This window comes from Strix aluco, chromosome 20 (assembly GCF_031877795.1).
Source record: "Strix aluco isolate bStrAlu1 chromosome 20, bStrAlu1.hap1, whole genome shotgun sequence".
NCBI classification, from domain to species: domain Eukaryota; kingdom Metazoa; phylum Chordata; class Aves; order Strigiformes; family Strigidae; genus Strix; species Strix aluco.
The window spans coordinates 5,160,705-5,182,642 of record NC_133950.1 but is presented as its reverse complement, the minus strand read 5'-3'; the positions used below and the strand labels follow the sequence as shown (position 1 = coordinate 5,182,642).

At 54.9% G+C, this 21,938-nt stretch overlaps 2 protein-coding genes across 2 annotated transcripts; one reads left to right on the top strand and one right to left on the bottom strand.

Moving 5' to 3' along the window:
• Positions 1 to 1,120: 1,120 nt before the first annotated feature.
• WDR31 (WD repeat domain 31) lies at positions 1,121 to 10,769 on the bottom strand. The gene is made up of 10 exons (XM_074846114.1): positions 10,708 to 10,769; positions 7,730 to 7,848; positions 6,924 to 7,053; positions 6,442 to 6,516; positions 5,263 to 5,407; positions 5,079 to 5,179; positions 4,410 to 4,477; positions 3,787 to 3,928; positions 2,936 to 3,098; positions 1,121 to 1,445 (listed from the first exon to the last, which is right to left on the bottom strand). The coding sequence occupies exons 2-10, from the start codon at positions 7,774 to 7,776 to the stop codon at positions 1,285 to 1,287; spliced, it is 1,032 nt and encodes a 343-aa protein (XP_074702215.1). The 5' UTR covers positions 7,777 to 7,848; positions 10,708 to 10,769; the 3' UTR covers positions 1,121 to 1,284.
• Positions 10,770 to 10,812: 43 nt separating this feature from the next.
• BSPRY (B-box and SPRY domain containing) lies at positions 10,813 to 21,841 on the top strand. The gene is made up of 6 exons (XM_074846207.1): positions 10,813 to 10,919; positions 11,640 to 11,738; positions 12,349 to 12,579; positions 14,345 to 14,370; positions 16,326 to 16,450; positions 20,533 to 21,841. The coding sequence occupies exons 1-6, from the start codon at positions 10,869 to 10,871 to the stop codon at positions 21,057 to 21,059; spliced, it is 1,059 nt and encodes a 352-aa protein (XP_074702308.1). The 5' UTR covers positions 10,813 to 10,868; the 3' UTR covers positions 21,060 to 21,841.
• Positions 21,842 to 21,938: the final 97 nt, after the last annotated feature.

Sequence of the window (21,938 nt, the reverse complement as noted above, 5' to 3'; positions counted from 1 at the left end):
CAAAGTGTGGGCCCTTCCCCCTGGTACGGTGGGATCTGCCCCGTGCTCTGTGCTGGCTCTTATTTACTCCCAGGGACAATCCGATGGGATGAGAGCCCAGCAACTAACAAAAAATACTGAACTGCAGTCCCCTTGTAGGAGCCCCGGTCCCCAACTCTGGCTGTGAGGACAAGCCCCCCTGGGGTGTTTCTCACCAGGTGCCACTCACAGGACAGTCCTGGCCCAGCAGTTGCCCAGCAGGCTCACACGTTTCTCTCAGGCTTAGGATGAAATTTTGGACGCCAGTTCGGTGTTTACACTTGTGTTGTGCCTGGGGTGTAAATCCCAGTGCAGGTTTCTGTCTGGCCGTGTTCAACTCCGCTCAGTGGGAGCCAGGGGAAGGAGGCCGAGCGTTCCCCGGCCCGTGCCTGGAGCCCTTCAGCTCTGCCCCTCGGCTCACAGAATCATCCAGGTTGGAAAAGCCCTTGAAGATCCTCCAGTCCAACCATGAACCTCACCCTGACCGTTCCCAACTCCACCAGATCCCTCAGCGCTGGGTCAACCCGACTCTTCAACCCCTCCAGGGATGGGGACTCCCCCCCTGCCCTGGGCAGCCCATTCCAACGCCCAACAACCCCTTCTGCAAAGAAATCCTTCCTAAGAGCCAGTCTGACCCTGCCCTGGCGCAGCTTGAGGCCATTCCCTCTTGTCCTGGCGCTGGTTCCTTGTGTCAAGAGACTCCTCCCCCCTCTCTGCACCCTCCTTTCAGGGAGTTGCAGAGGGCCATGAGGTCTCCCCTCAGCCTCCTCTTCTCCAGACTAAACCCCCCCAGTTCCCTCAGCCGCTCCCCATCAGACCTGTGCTCCAGACCCTGCACCAGCTCCGTTGCCCTTCTCTGGACACGCTCGAGTCATTCAATGGCCTTTTTGGAGTGAAGGGCCCAAAACTGAACCCACTCATCGAGGTGCGGCCTCACTAGTGCCGAGTCCAGGGGTGAGATCCCTTCCCTGTCCCTGCTGGCCACGCTAGTGCTGATAGCTCCTTGCAGCTCATCTCCCTCTCCCTCAGCCCCCATCACGTGCAGCCAGCCTGCGTGGAGGTTTTGTACATAAAACGCACAAGACTCGCTCAGAGCAAGAACTTGGCCTGAATGCATCCATGAATTGGCTTTTCTTCTGCCCTGCCCCGCTGAGCACACATCGCTGCCCTACAGGCACCAAGTGCCCTGGTGCTTGTGGTCAGGGGGAGGCTCTCAGGGAGTCGCGTCCCCTCGCAGCACAGTCTCTGCTGGAAACGTTGCTGTGGTCAAAATGCTGCCACCTCCTCCAGCACCAGGCCTGCACCGTTGCTCATCCGGAGTACGTGAATTCCTGAGTTAAAACTGGCACAGAGCAGTGTGGAGCTGTCGCAGATGGCCAGCGAGGCCAGCGGTCCTGATCCCTCGAGGCACAAGGTGGCCAGGCAGGCTGGGGAGGGAAGAGAGAAGTCACTCAGGACACTTGGTTTGCTGAGGTGAGACGTGAACACACCAACCTCCCAGCTCCCGGCTCTGCCCACGTGTGTCCGTCCGCTCACCTGAGGCGGGTGAGCTGCACCCCTCGCTGTCCCGGGCCGCCACGTCCAAAGGCATCGGGATGTGCCCTCTGGAATTGACCCTCCACCCCCGTAAGCCCCATGGGGGGTCTGTGCGTTGCCCAGTCGGACAGTGGCCAGCTAACAGGGGTCCAGGCTGAGGTCAGGCTCTGCCCCTTCCCTGGAGAGGAAGCAGGGATGGATGGACAGACAGACCCCACTGAGCAGAGCTGCAGGGGTCGCATGGAGGCATTCCCAACATGCCTTTTTGTCCAAAATTGCTTATGGTCCAGAAAAATTTTTCCTAAGGTCTGTGCTACACTCAACGTGCAGTTTTGATAAGCCTCCAAAAGGGAAAGAGAAGTAAGATTTACACCATCTAGTGCCACATCAGCCCTTCTGTTTATGCCCATTATTTAAGCATCCCTGAGGCAGTATTTGTGCAGAGACCCCAACCCCAGGCTGAGCTGCTAACAGAGCCACGTTTGGCAGGGCGGTACAGCCGTGACCTACACCCTTCCAAGGGCAGCTGGATTGAGGCTGTGGAGGTCACCCAGTGGTGAAAGCAACAGGATCAAAACAAAGCTGCTGCCAACCCTGACACCATCTCGGTGTGCACAGGCACCAGGGTGAACGAAGAGGTAAGTGAAACAGAAGGTGAGAGCTTTTCTGTGGGAGATCATCAGGTTTCTGTTTTCATTCTATGTTAAATAAATGCATTTGGAGAGGTGCTTAGCCTCGGGAACCGTCTAATGCTGATGACTTCTACTGCATTTGGTGCATGTCTGTGAACCTGAACGGCTTCCCAAGAGGTCTCTGCCTTCTGCGCAAGGCATACAACAAACCTGCTGCTATGGCAGGGCTTGGCAGGTAAACAGCCTTTGTGTCCAGCTCAGGGGAGGATTCAGCCTCACCAAGTCCTCCAGCAAGCAGGGTTAACCCTGAAACGCCCACGATTCCCCACAAAAGTGAGGGCAGCTGCTGACCAGCCCTCTATCCTCCAGCACAACTTCTGTTCTTTACAACTTTCCACTTGTATCTGTGGAAAGCCCTGGAGTTCCCCTGTTCTTTTTTATTTTTATCATTTGTCCTTTCATTGCTGAACTTGGATGTAACTTTAAAAGCCATCTCATCATTGCTTTCTTTTAGTTTAGGAAGGACACCTGTCATCTCTGATGTTACGCACCCAAACAACCTCCTTCACTGGAGGGCAAGCAGAAGGCCCTGGCTTTGCGCTGGGGCATATCTCCACCCTGCCCTGCAGCTGGATTAGAGTAAAACCCAGAGATTTCAGGCTTCATTGTGCCCATCACCACTGGGGACAGAAACGAAGGAAGCAGTTTTGTCATCCCCTGCACACTGAGTGGGCAGGACCCTCCCCTACCTCCAGTGTCTCGGTCCCAGACCTTCACTGTGCTGTCGTACGAGGACGTGGCAATGCTGGGGGCGAGAGCCGGGCCCCGCGGAAGGAAGACACATGAGGTCGTGGTCTGGAAATGCCCTTTATACTCGCGCACTCGGCTCCTCGTCTGCCGTAGGTCCCACAGCTGCAAGGCAACAGGCAGCATTTAGAGCTCAGGCTCTGTTACTGTCTCTTGCCAACATGGAGCTGTTTTACAAAGACAGGAAGACGGTTTGGGATAAAAAGCTCCTCACCAATCCCCAGAGTACAATGTCTACTGCCTGTGTCCCCTGCTTATGCTCAGTCCTGGAGAACTTCAAACCCCAAAGGATTTTCACTGTTGGTGACTATTTGAGCATGTGCCCACACCCATTAGAGCTGACAGGCTAAAACTGTGAGGGTGGGTAACCACGTCTCCAGCCTGCTCCCATCCTCAGCCGGGCTCTCCCTGGGATGGGATGGTCTTATCCTCTTGATGCTCACACACAGGGCTGAGAACCTGCAGGACTGAATCCCTGGTTTGGAAACACGTCAAGCAAGGGGTCCCTTACAGGCTTTCTGCAAGAATCTTGTGCTCCTCGATGCCATTACTGAACTGAAACACAATCCCAGTGCTTTAGTCAGGAGGAATATCCGCTCAGATATTCTCTGGGCAAAAGACTTACCAAAGGGCCAGGCAGGAACTAAGCTCTGGCCCTGGCTGGTGGCACCAGCATAAGGCCAACACAGCAGGAGCAAGATCCTTGGAGCACTGATCTGCTGCCCTCCACTGTATGCTGTGGACATTGGAGAAAAAAACAGAAGGAGCAGGACTTGCTGCCCAGCAAACTCACGGTGGCCTCGCCGCCCTCCCCAGCAGAGCCGCCGCTGCTGCTGAGGCAGTACTGCCCGTCCTGGCTCACGTCGCAGCACGTCTGAATGTGCTGCTTGGCTGGAAAGGTGTGTGCCACCTGCAGCCCTCGGCTGTCCCAGACCCTGGAAGGAACAGGAGTGGGGAAGGGGGACTCTGACGCATCACTGCCACGACCGGTTTCCCTCCACGTCCTCCCGTAGACCCTCGCTGCGCCCTGACGCTTTGCCCTTGCTGCTGTCCCTCATGGGGCCATCCCCTCTTCCTCCCAGCAAGCTGAACTCTCACAGCTCTTGCTGCATCCTTGCATGTATATATCCTGGACCAATCGTGCTGAGTTTTTTTTTAAAAGTAAATTCTCCTTTTTACACACAGTCACCACCCCGTGCTGCCTACAGCCACAGGTGTCCCCATACTGTCCTCCCCTGGCAAGAGACCCCGCTCCAGGACCCAGGTGAGCTGGAAGGTGGCTTCTAGCCACCCCAGCTGGGTATGGGAGACCAGGTGGTCGTGACAAACAACCAGAGAAACAGCCCCCTGTGCACTGGCATCCTCCACAATCCCCATGTGCCCCAGGCCGTAACTCCCTTCTCTGGTAGAATTTACCTGACTGTTTTATCCTCTGAGGTCTGGATGATGTACGGCTCCCCAGGAACCCAGCACAGATGTGTGACCTGCCGAGGGGAAAGGATGAGCAGAAGCCCACCTCTGCCTGCAGCCCAGGCTGGTGTCCAGCTGTAGATACACAGCTCCCATCCTCTCCCCTCTCCTGCTCGGCTGTGAGCAGGAAACATTGGCTGAATTTTTTTTCAGCTTCCCACCAATGCTGCTCCCCTACCAGGTTCAATCCCAGGATAGTTACTGGGGGTTATTTGCAGGGAGGTGCCAACAGCTCAACAAGACACAGCCATGGGAATAGGGGTACCATGGGCACCAGAAGACGGTACCCATATCAGCTCCACTGTTGGGCTGGTACGGGAGAGAATGCAGCCCCCACTGCACAATGTGCTTCCTAAAAGCCCTGAGTTAGAGCATTAATAAATCACTGTATGTCTCTTGGTACCTTTGTGCTCCTGGATTTGTTGTTACCTGGAGAACGGAGTAACCAGCCTCAAGCTTTGGTCTCCCCAGGTGCACAGGCCACCTGTGAAGTGCCTCAAGGGCTTCTTGTAGCACCAAGCTCAGAGAAATCTCACTCTACACGGCTTCATGTGTGAAATAACCAACTAGGCAGCGAGGTACCATGATAGGGTGCAAGGAACCAGCAGCTCCTACCAGATTCCTGGAGATAGAGGCTCTGCCCAGACACTCTCCAGTCTCTGTGTCCCACTTGCACACGGTGTTGTCTCGTGAACCTGTGCACAGCTGGGAGCCATCTGCAACCACGAGTTAACATAAAAAAAAAGTCAAGAAAAGTTGTCAAGAAATCCCTGGGGAATAGGAGCCTGTTGTTCCTCACCTGGGCTCACAGCCAGACCAGTAACGACCAGGTCATGTCCTGGGAAGTGCTGGCTTGGCCCTGGAGTCCCATGAAGCTCCCACATCATCACCGTCTTGTCCCGGGATGCGCTGAAGATTCTGTTTGAGTCAAGGGCACAGGTCACCTGCCAAGGACAAGATGGGAGAAGCCCGTTGGCCTTCCCAGCCAGCCCAGCTCTGCGTGGGGAGAGCACAACACTCCTGCTGTCACGTCAAAGCCCAAGACATGCAGAAATGTGTTGGGGAGACCTTCAAATGCTGTTTTGTCCATGCTGGATGTGTACGGGCCAGATTGCCCAGTGCTCACTCCTGCTTGCTTCTGCTCTGCTGGATCCCAGCCACAGGCAAACCCCAACGCAGCGGGGCCAGGGGAAACCGCTCAGCCCGAGCACGGCTGCTGCAGCCCGTGTTGTGGCCGTGTGTGTCGTGGCAGGGAATGTTGGGCAGCTACTAGGGTGTGCAACCTGCTACCGGGACCCACGTCCTCTCAGAACCAGGGAGCTGGATGGTGGATGGGTGTTCTCAGAAACCATCAATCTCATGGGTAAAACTTCCTTAAAAACCCAAATGAGCCCAGGGCGCGGTTGCTTTGAGCACTGGGATGAATAAAACCCCCTTTGTGCCTCCAATACCCACAGCACAGGGGACCCACTGGGGCTGTCCCCAGCCAGAGCTGTGCCAGCCACACCACTGCACCTTTGCTCTCCGAGTAGCATGTTTGGCTTTGTAATCAGGATGCCAGAAGGAAAATTAAAGCTCTGCTGTTCCCAGGCGTGGCTGATTTGTAGAATAATGACAAATCTAGTGGAATGAGACCTGAGGAAAAGTGAACGGCATCTCTGAATCAAAAGTGACCTTATAATTCATCCTGGGGTTTTGCTACACGGTCTCTTGGAGGGGAAGATAAGCACATGTCCAAGCCTCCTGGAGCCCTGTTTAGTCTGGATGCAACCACTCCGTGCTGCTTTCCTGGACAGCAAAGTATTTGTTGGGACCTCGGGAAAAACCTAACGCACGCTGATAACCCGGTCCCTCTTCCTGACGGAGCAAAGCGAGCCCTCTGTGGATGACAAACCGTCGCTCCACCATTCCTGGTTCCCCAGTTTCTGACAGGTACCAGTACAGGAGACCCCACTGCACGCGATAAGTTGCCACTCACCTTGGTGACCTCCCGCTCGTGGCCGATGAACCGCTGCAGCACAGCCCCGGATCTCCAGCTGCAAACAGCCACGCTCTGTGGAGGGGCAGGGAGAGGCCGTCAGCAGCGGCAGCAGGAGAGCAGGCCAAGGAGAGTTATGCACGTTCCTGGTTACGTTATATCGAGACCCCATGCACAGTCCAAGCTTGGAGAGGGAACAGGTTCTGGTTTTGAGCTCCTACAGCATATACAACTGTCTTTAGAGCCCATCCATTGCCTGTCCAGTGATCTGAGCTCAGGAGAGGTTATAAAATTTGATTCAATGTGCTTCAGTCTGTGCCCTCACTCTAAGCTTGTCTTTTCTTTCTAAATTCAGGAACTGACAAACTTGTTACCATTCATGGAAATGTTTAAACTTATATTTAAACCTTATTTTCCTAACCTGTCAATACATTTTCCTGCCTGTGACTGTGCGTTGTGCCCTGTGGCGAGGGGTACCTCACCTTATCCCTTCCTCCTGACACACAGAGGTCTGGGTTGAGAGCAGCCACACAAGTGACGGCATCGGCGTGCACGGGGCCGTGCTGCTGAACGGCTCGAACGGGTCCCGTCTCTTCCACGGGGTCATCGGCCCTGGAGAATGACAACATCTGCCTTTAGAAAGCCGAAGAGATGCTGTGAATGGACAAATGCATCTCCTGGACTGGGTGAGATGGAGTAGACCTATTCCAACTCTAGAGCTGCTCAATATTTAGATGTTTACTTACTTCACGCTGGTACAAAGAAGAGAAGAAATTTTGATCTTGCCAGCCTCCACTTCCACTAAGACCTTTCAGGCTCTGCTGCTCTCCTTTGCTCTGACACCTTTGCCAAGCACGTTGAGTCCCCCCTGCTGCCACCCTGTGCTCTCAGCTGATCTCCAGGCAGAGATCACCCACCTTGCTGCCAGATACCCAATTATTTCATCTTGCCAATAAAAGCTGATGACAGTCTCTGAAGAGATAATGAAGCAGTTTAGATATTTGGGCCAAACAGCCACCCCTGGAGCTGTTAGCCTTCAGAGATCTGCCTTAGCCATCACAGAGCACAACCAGCCACGTTTACATGGTCGGCTACATTTTGGATTTCAGTCCCCCAAAGAAGCTGAGCAGACTTGAGAAGCGAGGGTCAAAAATGAAACTCTCATTCATACATTCGATAACGAAACTAAAACCACGTGCTTGCTATATTCTCTGTTCATTTGCTGTTCTCTATTCACTCTCATAACTGGCTTATTAACTTAAAACATGATCATCTGGGCTTGTTTTACCTGTATTTGGAGGTGTGGAAGCTGATTTTACTCTGGAGTTTCCCCATAGCCCTGCTGACGAGCACGGCTCCCACTGCGGCCAGCCCCGGCGAGTATCACATCAGCATCTCAGGCATGACCTGTGCATGAGGAGACACAGCACTACTGGAAATCCAGAGAGGTTTCTGCTTGTTACATATAAGGGATAAGGTGATGATAACACGTTATCTACATCTTAGCTTCATTTAGAATAAGAGGAGAAACCTCAGAGGAGGGGACATCTGGGGCCCCCTAGTCAAACCTTTTGCTTAGAGCAGAGCCAGCATCAGAGGTGAGGTTATGGGACCTTACAGCTGAGCTTTAAAAATATCCAAGCTTGGTGAGGCCACACAGAGATGGAGCTGCTGCCTATAATTCTTCTAGTGCCTTACGCCTCCTCTTACTCCAGTATCTGCTCTTGACTTCCATGTTACCCGGAGATCCCAGTCTCTAGACTGGTGAATGCAAACCCCTTCAGACTGGAGTTCATACAGCTGGCTGGTAGGACTGTATGTTTAGACCAAGATGCAGTTACAGGCAGCCCTAATGTAACTGGACCAGCCTGACTTAATGTAAAGCTTGAAGTGGTCTTTCCATAGGCTGAGGAGTAGTTTGGGAACAGCAGCTTCTATGTCCAAACCCCACTCCCAGGTCCAGGCTTGACAAAACCATCTTCATAACCCAGATGTATTCAGCAAAAAATACTTGCTGCCAGGCTGAGACCAGCCTGCCCCGTCCCAGGGCATCCCTCACAAGTGGCATCACGACAGCCGTTCCCTGCATGAGCTCCCATCCGGGTGGAGAAGCTGCCGGAGGAGCAGGGCTCAGGCCGAGGCAGCATCTCTCCCTCTTACCTTTCTCCCTCAGACTGAGCAGAAACCAGTTTCAATGACAGTGAATTGCCACGTACAGTAATTGGCTTCCTCTTAGCTCAAGACACCCTAATTGGATTTAGCCTGTACTAGCTGTGTTAGCATTCCTGTCTTCTGGGTCAGTAGTATTTTGCTAATAAAAATCAGAAAAAACCTCCCACCTGCCTGTTCCAGCAAATAAAAAACCTGCTTCAAGGCTCTGCCCACAAAAGCTTGAAAACCAAATACTGGAAGCACTAAGCAAGAGGGGTTGGGTTTCTACAAAACATTCCCTTTCTAATTTTACCCTGCACCTTTGTGATTAGCAATTAGTAATACCCAGTTAATCTCCACCTGTTCTATCCATGTTTGCATGTTCAAAGGATGTGAAGAATGATAAATCTCACTGTTGAGGGGCAGGGATGATTTGGCAATTCACTTCTTTCAATCAGACCGAGTGTCCAAATCGTTTCAGTACATTAGGAACAAACATGATTTTTCTTTGGCAATGGAAGAACTCTGGAATTTCTTTCTCCTGCCAAACAAGATTCTAGGAAAAAGCTAAGATGTAAATTCTGATTTTTTAATTACGATGACTAGTCCATTTCCCAACCAGCAGTTAGATTCCCCACTCGTTGTTAATGTACACGTGCAATTGTCCCTGCCTGCACATCAGCTCAAACCGAGCTGGATCAAGGCTGACGGCGACCGCGGGAGGCTGCAAGGAGAGCGGGAGGTCTGTCCTCTGCTAGCTGCGTTCTCCTGCCTCTTGCCCATTGCCAAAGAGTAGATTTTTCTGAATCCTGAACAAGAACAGTAGCTGCCAGGGCAAGATGTTCATCTGAGGTTTGGCAGGCTTCCCTACACACGTTTATTGGGAGCCTGGACCATCACAGCGCTCTCTTGGAACACAGGGATCCTGCAGCGACTGGTCCGCACAAAGCTACACCTCCCAAAGACTGAATTTCATGCTGGAGGCTCTCCTGTTCTCCCTTGCCTCAAAATGTGTTGCTTAACAGAAATCCAAAGCATTTTTTTATTAAATTGTTTTTAAAAAATACCCCATGCTGCTGCCTGAGCCCGTTTGGGCACCACAGTGAAATCTGTATCATGGAATAAGGAAACGACAACAGAATCACAGAATCATCCAGGTTGGAAAAGCCCTTGAAGCTCCTCCAGTCCAACCATGAACCTCACCCTGACCGTTCCCAACTCCACCAGATCCCTCAGCGCTGGGTCAACCCGACTCTTCAACCCCTCCAGGGATGGGGACTCCCCCCCTGCCCTGGGCAGCCCATTCCAACGCCCAACAACCCCTTCTGCAAAGAAATCCTTCCTAAGAGCCAGTCTAAACCTTCCCTGGCGCAACTTGAGGCCATTACCTCTTGTCTTATCGCTCATTACTTGATTAAAGAGACTCATCCCCCATCTCTGCACCCTCCTTTCAGGGAGTTGCAGAGGGCCATGAGGTCTCCCCTCAGCCTCCTCTTCTCCAGACTAAACCCCCCCAGTTCCCTCAGCCGCTCCCCATCAGACCTGTGCTCCAGACCCTGCACCAGCTCCGTTGCCCTTCTCTGGACACGCTCGAGTCATTCAGTGGCCTTTTTGGAGTGAGGGGCCCAAAACTGAACCCACTCATCGAGGGGCGGCCTCACCAGTGCCGAGCACAGGGGTCAGATCCCTTCCCTGTCCCTGCTGGCCACGCTAGTGCTGACACAAGCCAGGATGCCATTGGCCTTCTTGGCCACCTGGGCACACTGCTGGCTCCTGTTCAGAACACCCACCGTACCCACAGCGGCGGGCACAGAAATCACGGCAGAGCTTCCTCCCCCTTTTCACGGGGTGTTAAACACCCCTTAGAAGGGGGGGTTGACCCCCCTCTGGGAGGACGCCGGTGCATCCCGGGTGCCCGTAGCGGGGGAGCCCCGCGGGGGGATGTGGGGCGGCCGGGCGGGGGCAGTACGGGCGCGGCCCAGGTCGCTCCAGCCGGGGCAGCCCCTGGGAGGGGTCCCTAGAGCGGGACCAGCCCCGCGGCGAGGACACGGGGCAGCGCAGCCCAGCCCAGCCCCGGGAACCCGCCGTGCGGGGCCGCCCCCGCCGCGCACTCACCGGGGGCCGGGCCCCGCCGCCCCGTCCCGTCCCGTCCCGTCCCGTCCCGTCCCGTCCCGTCCCGTCCCGTCCCGCCCGGCTCCTCAGCGGCGGCGGCCGGGGCGGGGCGGGGCGGGGCGGGGCGGTGTGCGCGGCCCCCGCGGCAGGTGCCGGGGCGCAGCATGGCCCAGCGGGGCGGGCGGGCGCTGCCGGAGCGGGCGGCGGCCCTGAGGGTGAGCGGCGGCGGCGGCGAGCGGGACCCTGCCCCGGCCCCAGCCCCGGGGGGGGGCCTCAGCCTCGGGGCCCTTCCCCGGTGCCCGCCGGCGGCCGAGGATGGCCCGCGGCGGGGGGATGGCGGCCGCGCCTGGGCCCCGGCGGCGTGTGGGGAGCTCCGGTGGGGCGCGGGGCTCGCCGGTGGGGTGTGGGGCTGCGTGCGTGGTCCCCGTGGGGAGGTGGCTTCTCCGCGGGGCGCGTGGTGGGGTGTGGAGCCACGCAAGGGGTCCCCGTGGGGAGGGGGAGGCTCTCTATGGGGACCCTGGGGGGGTGTGGGGCCGTCTGAGGGGTCCACGTGGGGAGGGGGAGGCTCTCTGTGGGGACGTCCGAGGGGTCCCCGTGGGGAGGGGGTGGCTCTCTGTGGGGACCCTGGGGGGGTGTGGGGCCGTCCGAGGGGGTCCCCGTGGGGAGGGGGAGGCTCTCTGTGGGGATCCTGGGGGGGGGATGGGGGCTGGCTGGGGGGCTCCTGGCAGGGTGTGGGGCTCTGTGGGGGGGCCTTGGTGGGGTGTGGGGCCGTGTGAAGGGTCCCCCGTGGGGAATGGGGCTCTCTGGGGCTGTGCACAAGGGCCCTGGGAGGTGTGGGGCCGGGTGGGGACCCGGTGGGGTCTGTCAGGGCGGGGGGCCGGGGGCCGCCATCGCCGCGCCGAGGCCCACGCGCTGCCCGTGGCTCTGCCTTCCAGAACAAGATCGTGGACCGGTGCGAGCGGCTGCAGCTGCAGAGTGCCGCCATCGCCCGGCACGTGGACGAGGTGCTGCCCGCCAAGGACCAGGGCGTCCTGGTGAGTCCCTGCCGCTTCTCGCAGCGTGGAGTGGAGCTGGCCCCGCGTGCTCCCCGGCTCGTGGTTCCTGCTGGAGATACGGAGCTCTCGGGGGGCTCATCGGTGTGCAGGGGTTGTCCCCCTCCTACCCCACAGCTCGTGGGAGTGGAGCGCCAGGGGCGCGCCTGCGCTTCCTGCTTCATCTGCCTAAAAAATGTACATGAACAATATATTTCTTGGTGCTAGCGTACGGCCAGTAAACATCCCACTAGGACCAGTCTTAACAATTGCTGATTTTGTTTTGTGCCTTGCTGTCACCAAGGACAAAAGACGGTTCTTGTGGTGGTTGTTTCCTGCTAATAGTGAATCCAGGAAGATCTGCTGAGGGATGGGACTCTGGTCTCTCGCAGGTTGTCGCTTAGGTACCAGACTTAGGCCAGGAGGCAGTAGGTAGGCTTGGGACTGGTTGTCTCGTTTATCTCTGCTTGCATCGTGATGATTACTGTGACTTGGGCTCAATTAGCAGAGTAATCTTAACAGCTGAGCCCGCAGAAAGCTGGCAGAAGCGGTTGGTGCTGTTGTTGGGGTTGAAGCAAGGCTGGTGTTTCTTCCCCTCTCCTTGCTCTGGCAGAACGCAGCCAACGCGGCGCGGGAGCTGGTAATCCAGAGGCTGATCTTTGTGGGGAACGCGTGTGAAAATGAAGAACAGCGGTTGCTGGAGAAGGTGCACACGGAGGAGGAGCGGGCGCACCAGAGCATCCTGACGCAGCGGGTGCACTGGACGGAGGCTCTGCAGAAGCTGGCTGCCCTCCGAACCTACCTGGTGGACATGATCACCAACCTGGATGACCAGGGCCTGGTGGTGAGTACTGCGCCTCGTACCGAGGGGCACATCAGTCAGCCCAGAAGTGACGTAGACTTTTTGTCATGGATATTATGGGACTTCAGTACAGTGTTGAGCAGCTTGCTGCACTGACAGCAAGGAGGCAGAGTTGGACAGGACCTACATTTGCAGGTCTGGCTCAAGGAACCTCCTTCGCCTGGTCCTGACAAGCTCCTGTGGTTTCTTGGTGGTTCCTAGAGCATCTGCTCTGCCTGATTCTGCTTTTGCTTGCCGTGAGGTTCAGAACCACCCAGACTCATGTCTCCAAGCTCTTGGCTGGAATGTACCAGCTCAGGACATCTACAGGTTGAGGACTGCTCTTACAGCAGTCAATTGCACCACCACTTTTCTAGTGTTCTGTCTAGTTTTAATCAAAACATGACCCTTGGGAGCCCCTGCAGCTCTTCTTGAATGTTTGCCCTGTTGTCTGTCACACTTCTGTTTGGGATATTTACCATGCAAAGCAGCCCATGCTTCCCTTCACTCAGTTCCTTTTCTGGCCATTGAATTGTCTCCGTTTACCCAAGCGATTCCTCTCATTTTAGACACAAGCGAGCAGGCAGTGCAGCACCTTCCTCTTAGCCTCTGCTTGCCACATGTAACTTTGTGAAGAGGTGGGCAGCAGCTCTGCTTGGAAAACAGAACTGATCCCATGGACAGAAGGTAGCTGGCTGTTCCTTTGGTGGGAAACGCAGCTTCTGTCCTGCCCCAGCAGCTCGGCTGGCTGGGCTGTGGCCTCACTGCAGAGAGTAGAGGTCAGAAAGCAAGATCCATCAGATGCCTGTGGCAGAAAACAGCAAGATCCTCAATTTCTCTTTTTGCCACGTAGTGGAGGGAAAATAGGGTTCATACGTTCTCCACCCTGGATCGTCAGTGTTGGTAGTGGTGTCTGTTGGGAATCGATACATGTCAGAAGTGAAAGGCATGTAGAGCACCCTGCAGCTCATATTTGAGCAGGGATCAAATGTTTTCCTTTGATAATTGGGCTGTACCTTGAGAACGCACCATTGCCAGCAGGTGCAGAAACAAGTGGGACTGATCGCAAGGTTGTCTGACTCTTAGCTTAGGTCCTCTGCAGCTTCACCCCTTACTGAAAGCTCTGGGGGTTGTTTGCTGCCAGCACAGGGTGTTCTTGCAGTGTGCCCTAAGGGGGTGGGGGAAGAGGGGGACACCTCAGGGCTGGGGTTCTCACACTCTGGGCAAGGCAGGGTGCAGCAGTAAGAGCTCCCAGATGCAGACAGGCTGGTGTCTACCGGAGGGTACGGAGTCTGAGCTGGTTCTTTGTGGGTTCAAGACTTCCCACCTGCCTCAGCTCTCCCACGTTTACCTTGTGCCAGACAATCCAGCTGTGCCTGCGGTCGCCTGCTCTCACACTGCTTACATGTGCAGCACAGTGGTGGCGGGCTCTGTCTGGATGCTCCCGTGCCCTTCTCAAGCTGTTTGTCACCCAGCCACCCAGTCCCACTGGTGCAGTGGACATTACCCCTAGCTAGATGTAGAAGATGTATCGCTCTCAGCCGTTCACACTCGTTTTCTGAGTCAGGGAGTGCAAAGTGCTGCAGCTGAAGAAAATGGATGTTGGATGCTCCCCAGAGCCAGCGCTGGGGTGAGGGGTGGTTTCTCTGGGTCAGGAAGGAGAACAGTGCTACCTGGATCCTGGGTTTGCTGTGCCCCAGCCTGTGTTTGAGATTTTATTGGTGGGGATTTCAGCTGTGATGACTCTTTTCTCTCTCCTTGTCCCCAGAGTGCAGAACAAGAGATCTTTGAGAGGTTAGTACCTGACTGCTCCGGGTCCTTTCCCTGCCCGCTGCCCCAAGCTTGCCTGCACCCTCCGTGGCTCCCTCGCGCTGTGAGCAGCATGCCATTGCTCAGGCAGCAGGTGACACCCCCGCTTTCCTCCCTCGCGCTGCTTTTGTTGAATCACAGAATCATCCAGGTTGGAAAAGACCCTAAGATCATCCAGCCCAACCATGAACCTCACACTGACCGTTCCCAACTCCACCAGATCCCTCAGCACTGGGTCAACCCGACTCTTCAACCCCTCCAGGGATGGGGACTCCCCCCCTGCCCTGGGCAGCCCATTCCAACGCCCAACAGCCCCTTCTGCAAAGAAATCCTTCCTAAGAGCCAGTCTGACCCTGCCCTGGCGCAGCTTGAGGCCATTCCCTCTTGTCCTGGTGCTGGTTCCTTGGCTAAAGAGACTCATCCCCCCTCTCTGCACCCTCCTTTCAGGGAGTTGCAGAGGGCCATGAGGTCTCCCCTCAGCCTCCTCTTCTCCAGACTAAACCCCCCCAGTTCCCTCAGCCGCTCCCCATCAGACCTGTGCTCCAGACCCTGCACCAGCTCCGTTGCCCTTCTCTGGACACGCTCGAGTCATTCAATGGCCTTTTTGGAGTGAGGGGCCCAAAACTGAACCCACTCATCGAGGGGCAGCCTCACTAGTGCCGAGTTCAGGGGTGAGATCCCTTCCCTGTCCCTGCTGGCCACGCTAGTGCTGATACAAGCCAGGATGCCATTGGCCTTCTTGGCCACCTGGGCACACTGCTGGCTCCTGTTCAGCCGGCTGGCAATCAACCCCCCCAGGTCCCTCTCTGACTGGCAGCTCTCCAGCCACTCCTCCCCAAGCCTGTAGCACTGCTGGGGGTTGTACCCAGCACTTGGCCTTACTGAAACTCATACAATTGACCTTGAGGACGAGGACAGAGCCCCAAGATGCCAGTGTGGCCTCTTGTCTGGTTCCCATGCTGCACTGCAGCTCAAGATGAAGTCTTGGCACCTAGAAATGCTCCATGTGCGATGTCTCCCCGGAGGCGTTGCCAGACGTGCTGGCCCTTGCTTACAGGAGCCCTTCTCCAGCTCCTTAGTAAAATCCACAGAGATGGAGCCAGCCTGTCCCTGGCCTCTTGGCAGGAGGTAGCATTGTCCTCCCGGAAAGCTGGTGTGCTCTGTGCCTGGGGGCTGCTGGCACAGCCATGGCCCGGAGGGGCAGTGTGCTGCCTCCTCCCCAGCCAGTCATCATCAGGGACATCAGGCTGCCCCTTCCCTCAGAAGGGTGGCTGCATTTTTACAGGTGTTTATTGCCGTGGCTGCAAGGGTGCTAGTGAGCACTGGTTGGACTCTGCTACCCAGAAGACTTTCAGGAGTATTTTTGCCTGGGACTTACCTGTAGAGAGTAAGAAATCAGCCACAGCACATCCCCAGCAGCCAGTGCCAGAGCATTTACTTACAACAATGAGTTCACGTGCGTACTGCAGGCCACAGGAACCCAGCAAATCCTCAATCTCCTTGCTACGCTCTATGAAACTCAGAGTCCCAGCTTGCTCTCCTGTTGTATCCCCCTTTGCTCTGAGAGCAGCCTTTGTTGATAAAGAGGGAAATCTGATTCCCTCACTGCAGCCTGTTCTTTGTGCTCCTCTTGTACCTTGATGGCCACTCTCAGACGTGTTTAATCTGTGTCTGCTGAGTGAGGAGGCTGTTGACTCAGGCTGCTGGGATTGTATTTTGAAACACTGAGGTCCTTTCAGAAGGGCCTGTAATCAAAGCCAACCGAAAGTTTCGCTTGGGAGGAGTTTGTCCAGAAATCCCCAGTGCAGTTTCTCTGCGGCAAGTGCTCCTCCTACAACTGCTCCAGCTCATGGATCTGTCATACTTCCTAGTGATCTTAAACACCAGCACTGGTCAATAAATCATTGTATTTTGAAATAACTCTTGTGTTCCTTTGCTAGGACAGAGGTGGCGGAGGGAATCTTAGAGCCCCAGGAGTCCCCGAAGTTAAACTTTAATCAGACCTGTGTTCAGAGTCCACTGCTGCATCGACTATGGGCCTCTGCGGTTCTCTGCTGCATCGCAGGTCAGTGTCTCCCTCAGGTCTCATGTGCTCTGGGGATTCCTGCGTGTTTGTTCCTGTTGTGCCCAAAGAAGCAGTCTGATGCTGTGTCAAAACATCCTGATGCTGTGTCCTGCCTGAGACATGGGGCATCCTGCCCTCCTCTGCTGGCCCAGCCCCTGCTAGCTGCTTGGAGCCCCCCCCAGGCAAGGGGGGCAGCAGCAGCTGTAGGAGGTTTGGGAGGGGGGACAGGGGCTCAAAGCAGCTGGTTGTGGCTAAGAGGAGAACAGGGATTTGAAAAGACTGTGTCTTTGATCAGCTCTGTTGATTAACCTCACTTGGTTTCTTTTGCTATTTCCTGGGTCACTTGGTGACAGCAGTGAAGCCGATGCTGCTGTAGGAATCTCTCACAGAAATCCCTCTTTACTGCGTTTAGCATTGGCCTGCTGGTGATTTTAACAGAGGGTGAACTCACCCGTGTGGTGTCTGTGAGATGCTCTGACGTGCTGGAACGAGAAGTGAGTAAATGCAGTAGCTTTCAGATCATAAGCTGAGATTGTGGCTGTGCACGAGCTGGTGGTTTTAGAGACATCTGTGGTCTGGTTCAGCTCTCGCTGTACAGCTGAGGTTGTGTCGGAGGCGTTTGTCAGGCCAGTGACATGCTCTGGGTACAGTTTTACCAGGTTGGTGTTGACTCTGTTGAGCAGGGAGAGACGTTCTTCCGGCTGTGATCTGCTTGAATTGCTGATTGTGAAATGTTTGCTTTTACTCTTGCTTCCAGGCCATTGTTAGAGTATTTCAAATGTATTTTTTGTTCCTTAAAGCTGGCAATATCCTTCAAAATTTGAAAACATTTGTCCTGTGTGCCACCTCATGAACAATCCCTGGGGTCACCTTCCCAAAGCTTTTGCATTAACCTTTGATCTTTCTCATCTCGCTCTTGATGCTGATGAGCAGTTCACAGTTTTTCCCCCGTTTCTAGGTCCCTCTCCAAGGTATGTGCTTCTGGCTTTTATTGCTCTTGTGTTTTCCACTATTAGCTTGAGAATTTGTGCCTGCCAGACAACACTGTGTTTCTTCTACGGCAAACTCTGATATTGCTCTCCCTTTGTGATTAATTTCCCTCTGTTTTGAGTCTTCGAGTGCTGGCAGTCATGCAGGCTCCTGCAATTGTACATTGGTAAAGTTGAGCAGGTTCCCAGCAGATGTTCAGAGCTGTCAAGTCATGCAGGAAACCTTTCCCTAATTCTCTTTAATGTGACATGGTGTTTTTATGTATTCCTTTCCCAATAGCATCCTTGTCAAATGCAATGACTCTAAGGCATTTGATCCTAGTGGTGGGTCTGTTGGTTCTATTATTACACTCTGGTTTGTTGTTGGGGTTTTTTGTGGTTACATTTAACATGTCATTATTTCATGCTGAGGATGTCTGCCATATCCTCGCTTATCTCACTAGTCATCACTCACCCAGGACCTAGCCGTAGCAATTTGATATTAACTGCAGTGGTCCTAGCTTTCCTTAAGACACAATAATATTATGTTTCGCTTGGTGGTCCCTCCTCCCAGAGACAATTGAACAGGTAGCAGTCTTGTTTATTTGCTTGAAAAGGGTAAATTCCTAGTCGAAAAGAGTAAATTCCTAGCCTTGACGGTTTGCCCCGTAGCCTCTCAAAAACTTGGAAACCAGCAGGCAAAAGAACCTTCATTTCACTCTCAAAAATAAACACGACTCCTTTGATGCCTTCCCTTGGCATCCAGGCTTCTGTGTGGCTTACGTTTGGGGTTGGCAGCTTCTTCCTTAAGCCAAGAGCTGACGTAAATCTCGTGGCACTGTTCTGGGAGGGATCGGGGTTCACGGCCACCCTTGTTAGCCCTGCTGGGGGGCAGGTCAGTGGTGATGCTGGCTGGAGACCTGACGGAGGACCCTCTGCAGGGGTGACACAGACTGAAGCTGTCCCAGCTGGCAGAGACCTTGGGCTGCTCCATGGTGACCTTCTGTCCCACGGACCAGGCTGGGTCTGGATTCTACCTTGGTGCTTAAATCTAGCTACGAGGATTTTAATTTCAGATCTGTGAGTTTGGAAATGGGAACGTGGAGTTTTAGTAGTAGTAAAATGTGCTGCAGCTAACACACATGCTCTTGACAGAGATGTTAACCATGTTAACTTACCTGCTCAGCATCCCTCGTCTCTCTGAAGTGGCAGGGCCACTCTGATGGGTGCTGTACACAGAGGAAATAGATTTTGGGCTGAGGTGAATTCCGGGTGGAATTGTTCATCAGAATATATGGGAATATCTGGAGGGCAGATTTAATCATGACAAAACACTGGTCTGTGGGAAAATTTGCTGATCTGAATTACTTTGCTGTTACTCTGCCAGTGCTCCCCCTCCCTCAGATGCTCCCCTGTAATAATTCCACAGCGAAGCTACGTGGGTGTCATTGGGGTGGTATTTCCTTGTGCAGATGATCCCTGTACATGAACACCAGAATGCAGCCCTGTACCTAGGTTTTAGTGCCCTTCTTCTGTTAGAGGGAGATAAAGTCTTGTACTGCTTCATTTCCTATGAATTCGTATCAGTGTTTGGCTTCCTGGAAAGGGGACAGTGTGGTGGGCAGGCACTCTGCAAAGCGTTTGGCTGCTGCTCAGTGAAATAATTCATCAACGAGATTGTCTGCTTCAGCTGGAAGGGGATGCTGTCTTCAGCTCCTCTTTCTGCTCGCTGCTGCCCGCCATAGCTTCCACCTGACGTCCAAGCCTGCGTGGCACTTCCACATTGTGCAAACTGATAATTCAGCTTCGGTTTGTCTCCTGCTGGGGAGCACCAGGGCAGGTGCAGCCCTAGGAAACCCCTCGACCAGCACTGCTGTCAGAGGGATGCTGACCTGGGTCTGCGTAGGTGCTGGAGCAGGATGGGCTCTGGGGCAACCCTGTTCAGGGTGCAACGTAATGGTTTGATTCTTTAAGGGCCTCATCCTGCCACGTGCTGGATGCCGAGCTGAGGGTGCCTGGGAAATTGCCAGAGCAGGCATGACATGGTAGAGCTCTTGCTGGAGGTAGGGCTGGGAGAGCAAATGACTCACCTGCTCCAGCCTTGTTTCTGTGGTGGTTTAAGACCTAAAATGAATGAGTGAGGGTGGGGGAAGGCAGGGCAAGGAGGGGCACTCGCAGGTAGAAACTTGGTCTCGCTGGGAGCAGGCAAGTCTGCTGGGCATTAGCCTTGTCTCTGCTTAGCAAATTATAGTGAGGGAAACAGTTGTGCAGTTATTCAGCGCTCGCGTACGCTCTGCAGACCCACTGAGGGGTCTGGTGGGGGGAGCGTGCAGCCAGGGCAGGGCAAGGGGTGCTGGGTGCTGGGTGCTGTCAGCCTGCGGTCTGGAGTGGAGCAGGCGCCCTCCACCAGTCTGGCTCTCACCCCGGGCTGCAGCTCGCTGGGTTTGTGCTGTGGCGCAAGGGCAGCCCCTTAATTCACAGCAAAAGCAAATCGAGTCGTAGCTGAGCTCATCTCTAATGCCGGTGCCACCTCCCTCCCCTGCTCCAAACGCTATCAGAGTGTGCAATGACTTGAGGAAAGGGTTTTCCCCTGCCCAGCCCTCTCGTTCCTCCTCATTCCTGTATTACCAGCTTTGCAGGTTTTCTGCAAACAGCCCTGCCGCCCTTGTGAAGGCCCTTAACTCGCCTGGCTGGGGGGGGAGAAGTCAGGTTCTACTCACAGACAGTGGGGGTGGGAAGGGATGAGAGCTGAGGTTTGAGTCTCTCCCAAAAGTGGGATAAACCAAACCTGCTGAGTTCTGTTTTGTGGGGATTTGGGCCAGGGTCAGAGTAAGATGACTGACTTTGCAGGACTTCTAGCGTGAGGGTGGAGAGGTGTCTGGTGAAGTCTGGGCTTTGATGAGTCTCTACATTGTTCTGGCCCTGGCTTGAGAGGGGAAGCTGCGGGGAGCTGGCACCCAGCCCAAGCCCCTCACACCGTGTCACCCCAGGGGAGCAGGGAGTGATGTGTGAGGAAAGGGTGGTTGTGGTGGTTTTTTCTGATGGCTGTGAGTTCTTTGGGTGGTTCAGGTGGGGGCCACCGAGTTGGTGCTCACCACATGGCTTCCCTTGCAGGCTCACAGGAGATTCACATCGATGAGAAAACCGTCAGCCCCCACCTCAGCCTGTTGGAAGACAAGAAAACCCTGACCTTCAGCCCCAAGAAAGCAAAGGTGGACTTGGACTGCCCCGAGCGGTTTGACCACTGGCCCAATGCTTTGGCTACTGCAGCTTTCCACTCGGGAGTCTGCGCGTGGAAGATCAGCGTGGAGAAGAGCTGCGCTTACAAGCTGGGGGTTTGCTACAGCTCCCTGCCGAGGAAGGGGTCTGGCAACGAAGCCCGCCTGGGCTTCAACGCTGCCTCCTGGGTCTTCTCGCGCTACGACAAGGAGTTCCGGTTCCTGCACGCCGGGCACCCGCAGGCGGTGGAGCTGATCAAGTCTCCGGCCGAGATCGGGGTGCTGGTTGACTTTGCGGGAGGGGAGGTGCTCTTTTACGACCCTGATTCCGGCACCATCCTCTTCTCCCACAGGGAGACTTTCCGGGAGCCCCTCTATCCTGTCTTTGCTGTGGCGCACCAGAGCATCTCGCTTGTCCAGTGAGCGAAGCCCTGGGCTCGCTGCGGGGGTGAGCATACAGCTGTATATACATACAGTCAATGTATAGACACCATACAGTACCTTTATGGGGGGAAGGAGCCCAGGCAGGGCTATGGCTTGTGTACACTGGCGTTCAGACAACACCTGCCTTCCAACTACATCTGTTCTTCACATATTTTACAGCTGTTTTCTTCTCTTCGAGGCTACACCCACCCTGTGTCCACCGTGCTGGGGTGAGGGTAATGCCTCACTCTGCCAGCTGCTTTTATGTGAATCATTTAATATCTCTCTGACCAAGGGCAGCTTTCCAGTCTCCCAGTGGGCTTTAGAAAACAGAAAAGATATTAAGAGATGTGGTTGGAGAAACAGCAGGGAGGAGGCATGTGGAAAGGGCCATCACTGGGACACAGCTGGAGACACTTTTGGGAGGAGCACAGGGGGCTGTCACCTGTGGGGGACCCATGCTGGGACAGGGACATCCCTGAGGGGCTGTGGCCTGTGGAGGAGCCCATGTCAGAGCAGAGTAAGAAGCAAGGAGCAGCACAAGGAAACCTAAGCTGAGCTGCTCCTCACCTCGCCCAAGGGAGTGGGGGGTCAAGTGTAACGTGGTGAAAACACGGGGAGCTGATGTCAGGGAGGAAGGAGAGGTGTTGGACTGAAGTTGAGCCAGGGAGAAGGGCAGGAAAGGTGCTTATCTGCTTAAAATTAGTCGTCTTTATTTCTCAATACCCGGATCAGTGAGGTCTGTTAATTGGTAATATATTAAATTAAGGGAAATTGCCCAACTCCAGACTGTTTTGCCCATAGTGGGAGGCCTGCAACTGCCTCCTGGCCACTGATGCCAGGAAGCGGGGGGGGGGGGGGGGGGGGATGCTGGTGAGG

Coding starts and splice junctions, on each gene's coding strand:
- WDR31 (XM_074846114.1), bottom strand. CDS start 7,776: ATGGGGAAACTCCAGAGTAAAATCAGCTTCCACACCTCCAAATACAG. Junction 4,478..5,078: donor CCTCTATCTCCAGGAATCTG/GTAGGAGCTGCT, acceptor TCCCCTCGGCAG/GTCACACATCTGTGCTGGGT. Junction 3,099..3,786: donor GGGAGGGCGGCGAGGCCACC/GTGAGTTTGCTG, acceptor GTTGCCTTGCAG/CTGTGGGACCTACGGCAGAC.
- BSPRY (XM_074846207.1), top strand. CDS start 10,869: ATGGCCCAGCGGGGCGGGCGGGCGCTGCCGGAGCGGGCGGCGGCCCTG. Junction 11,739..12,348: donor CCAAGGACCAGGGCGTCCTG/GTGAGTCCCTGC, acceptor TTGCTCTGGCAG/AACGCAGCCAACGCGGCGCG. Junction 12,580..14,344: donor TGGATGACCAGGGCCTGGTG/GTGAGTACTGCG, acceptor CCTTGTCCCCAG/AGTGCAGAACAAGAGATCTT.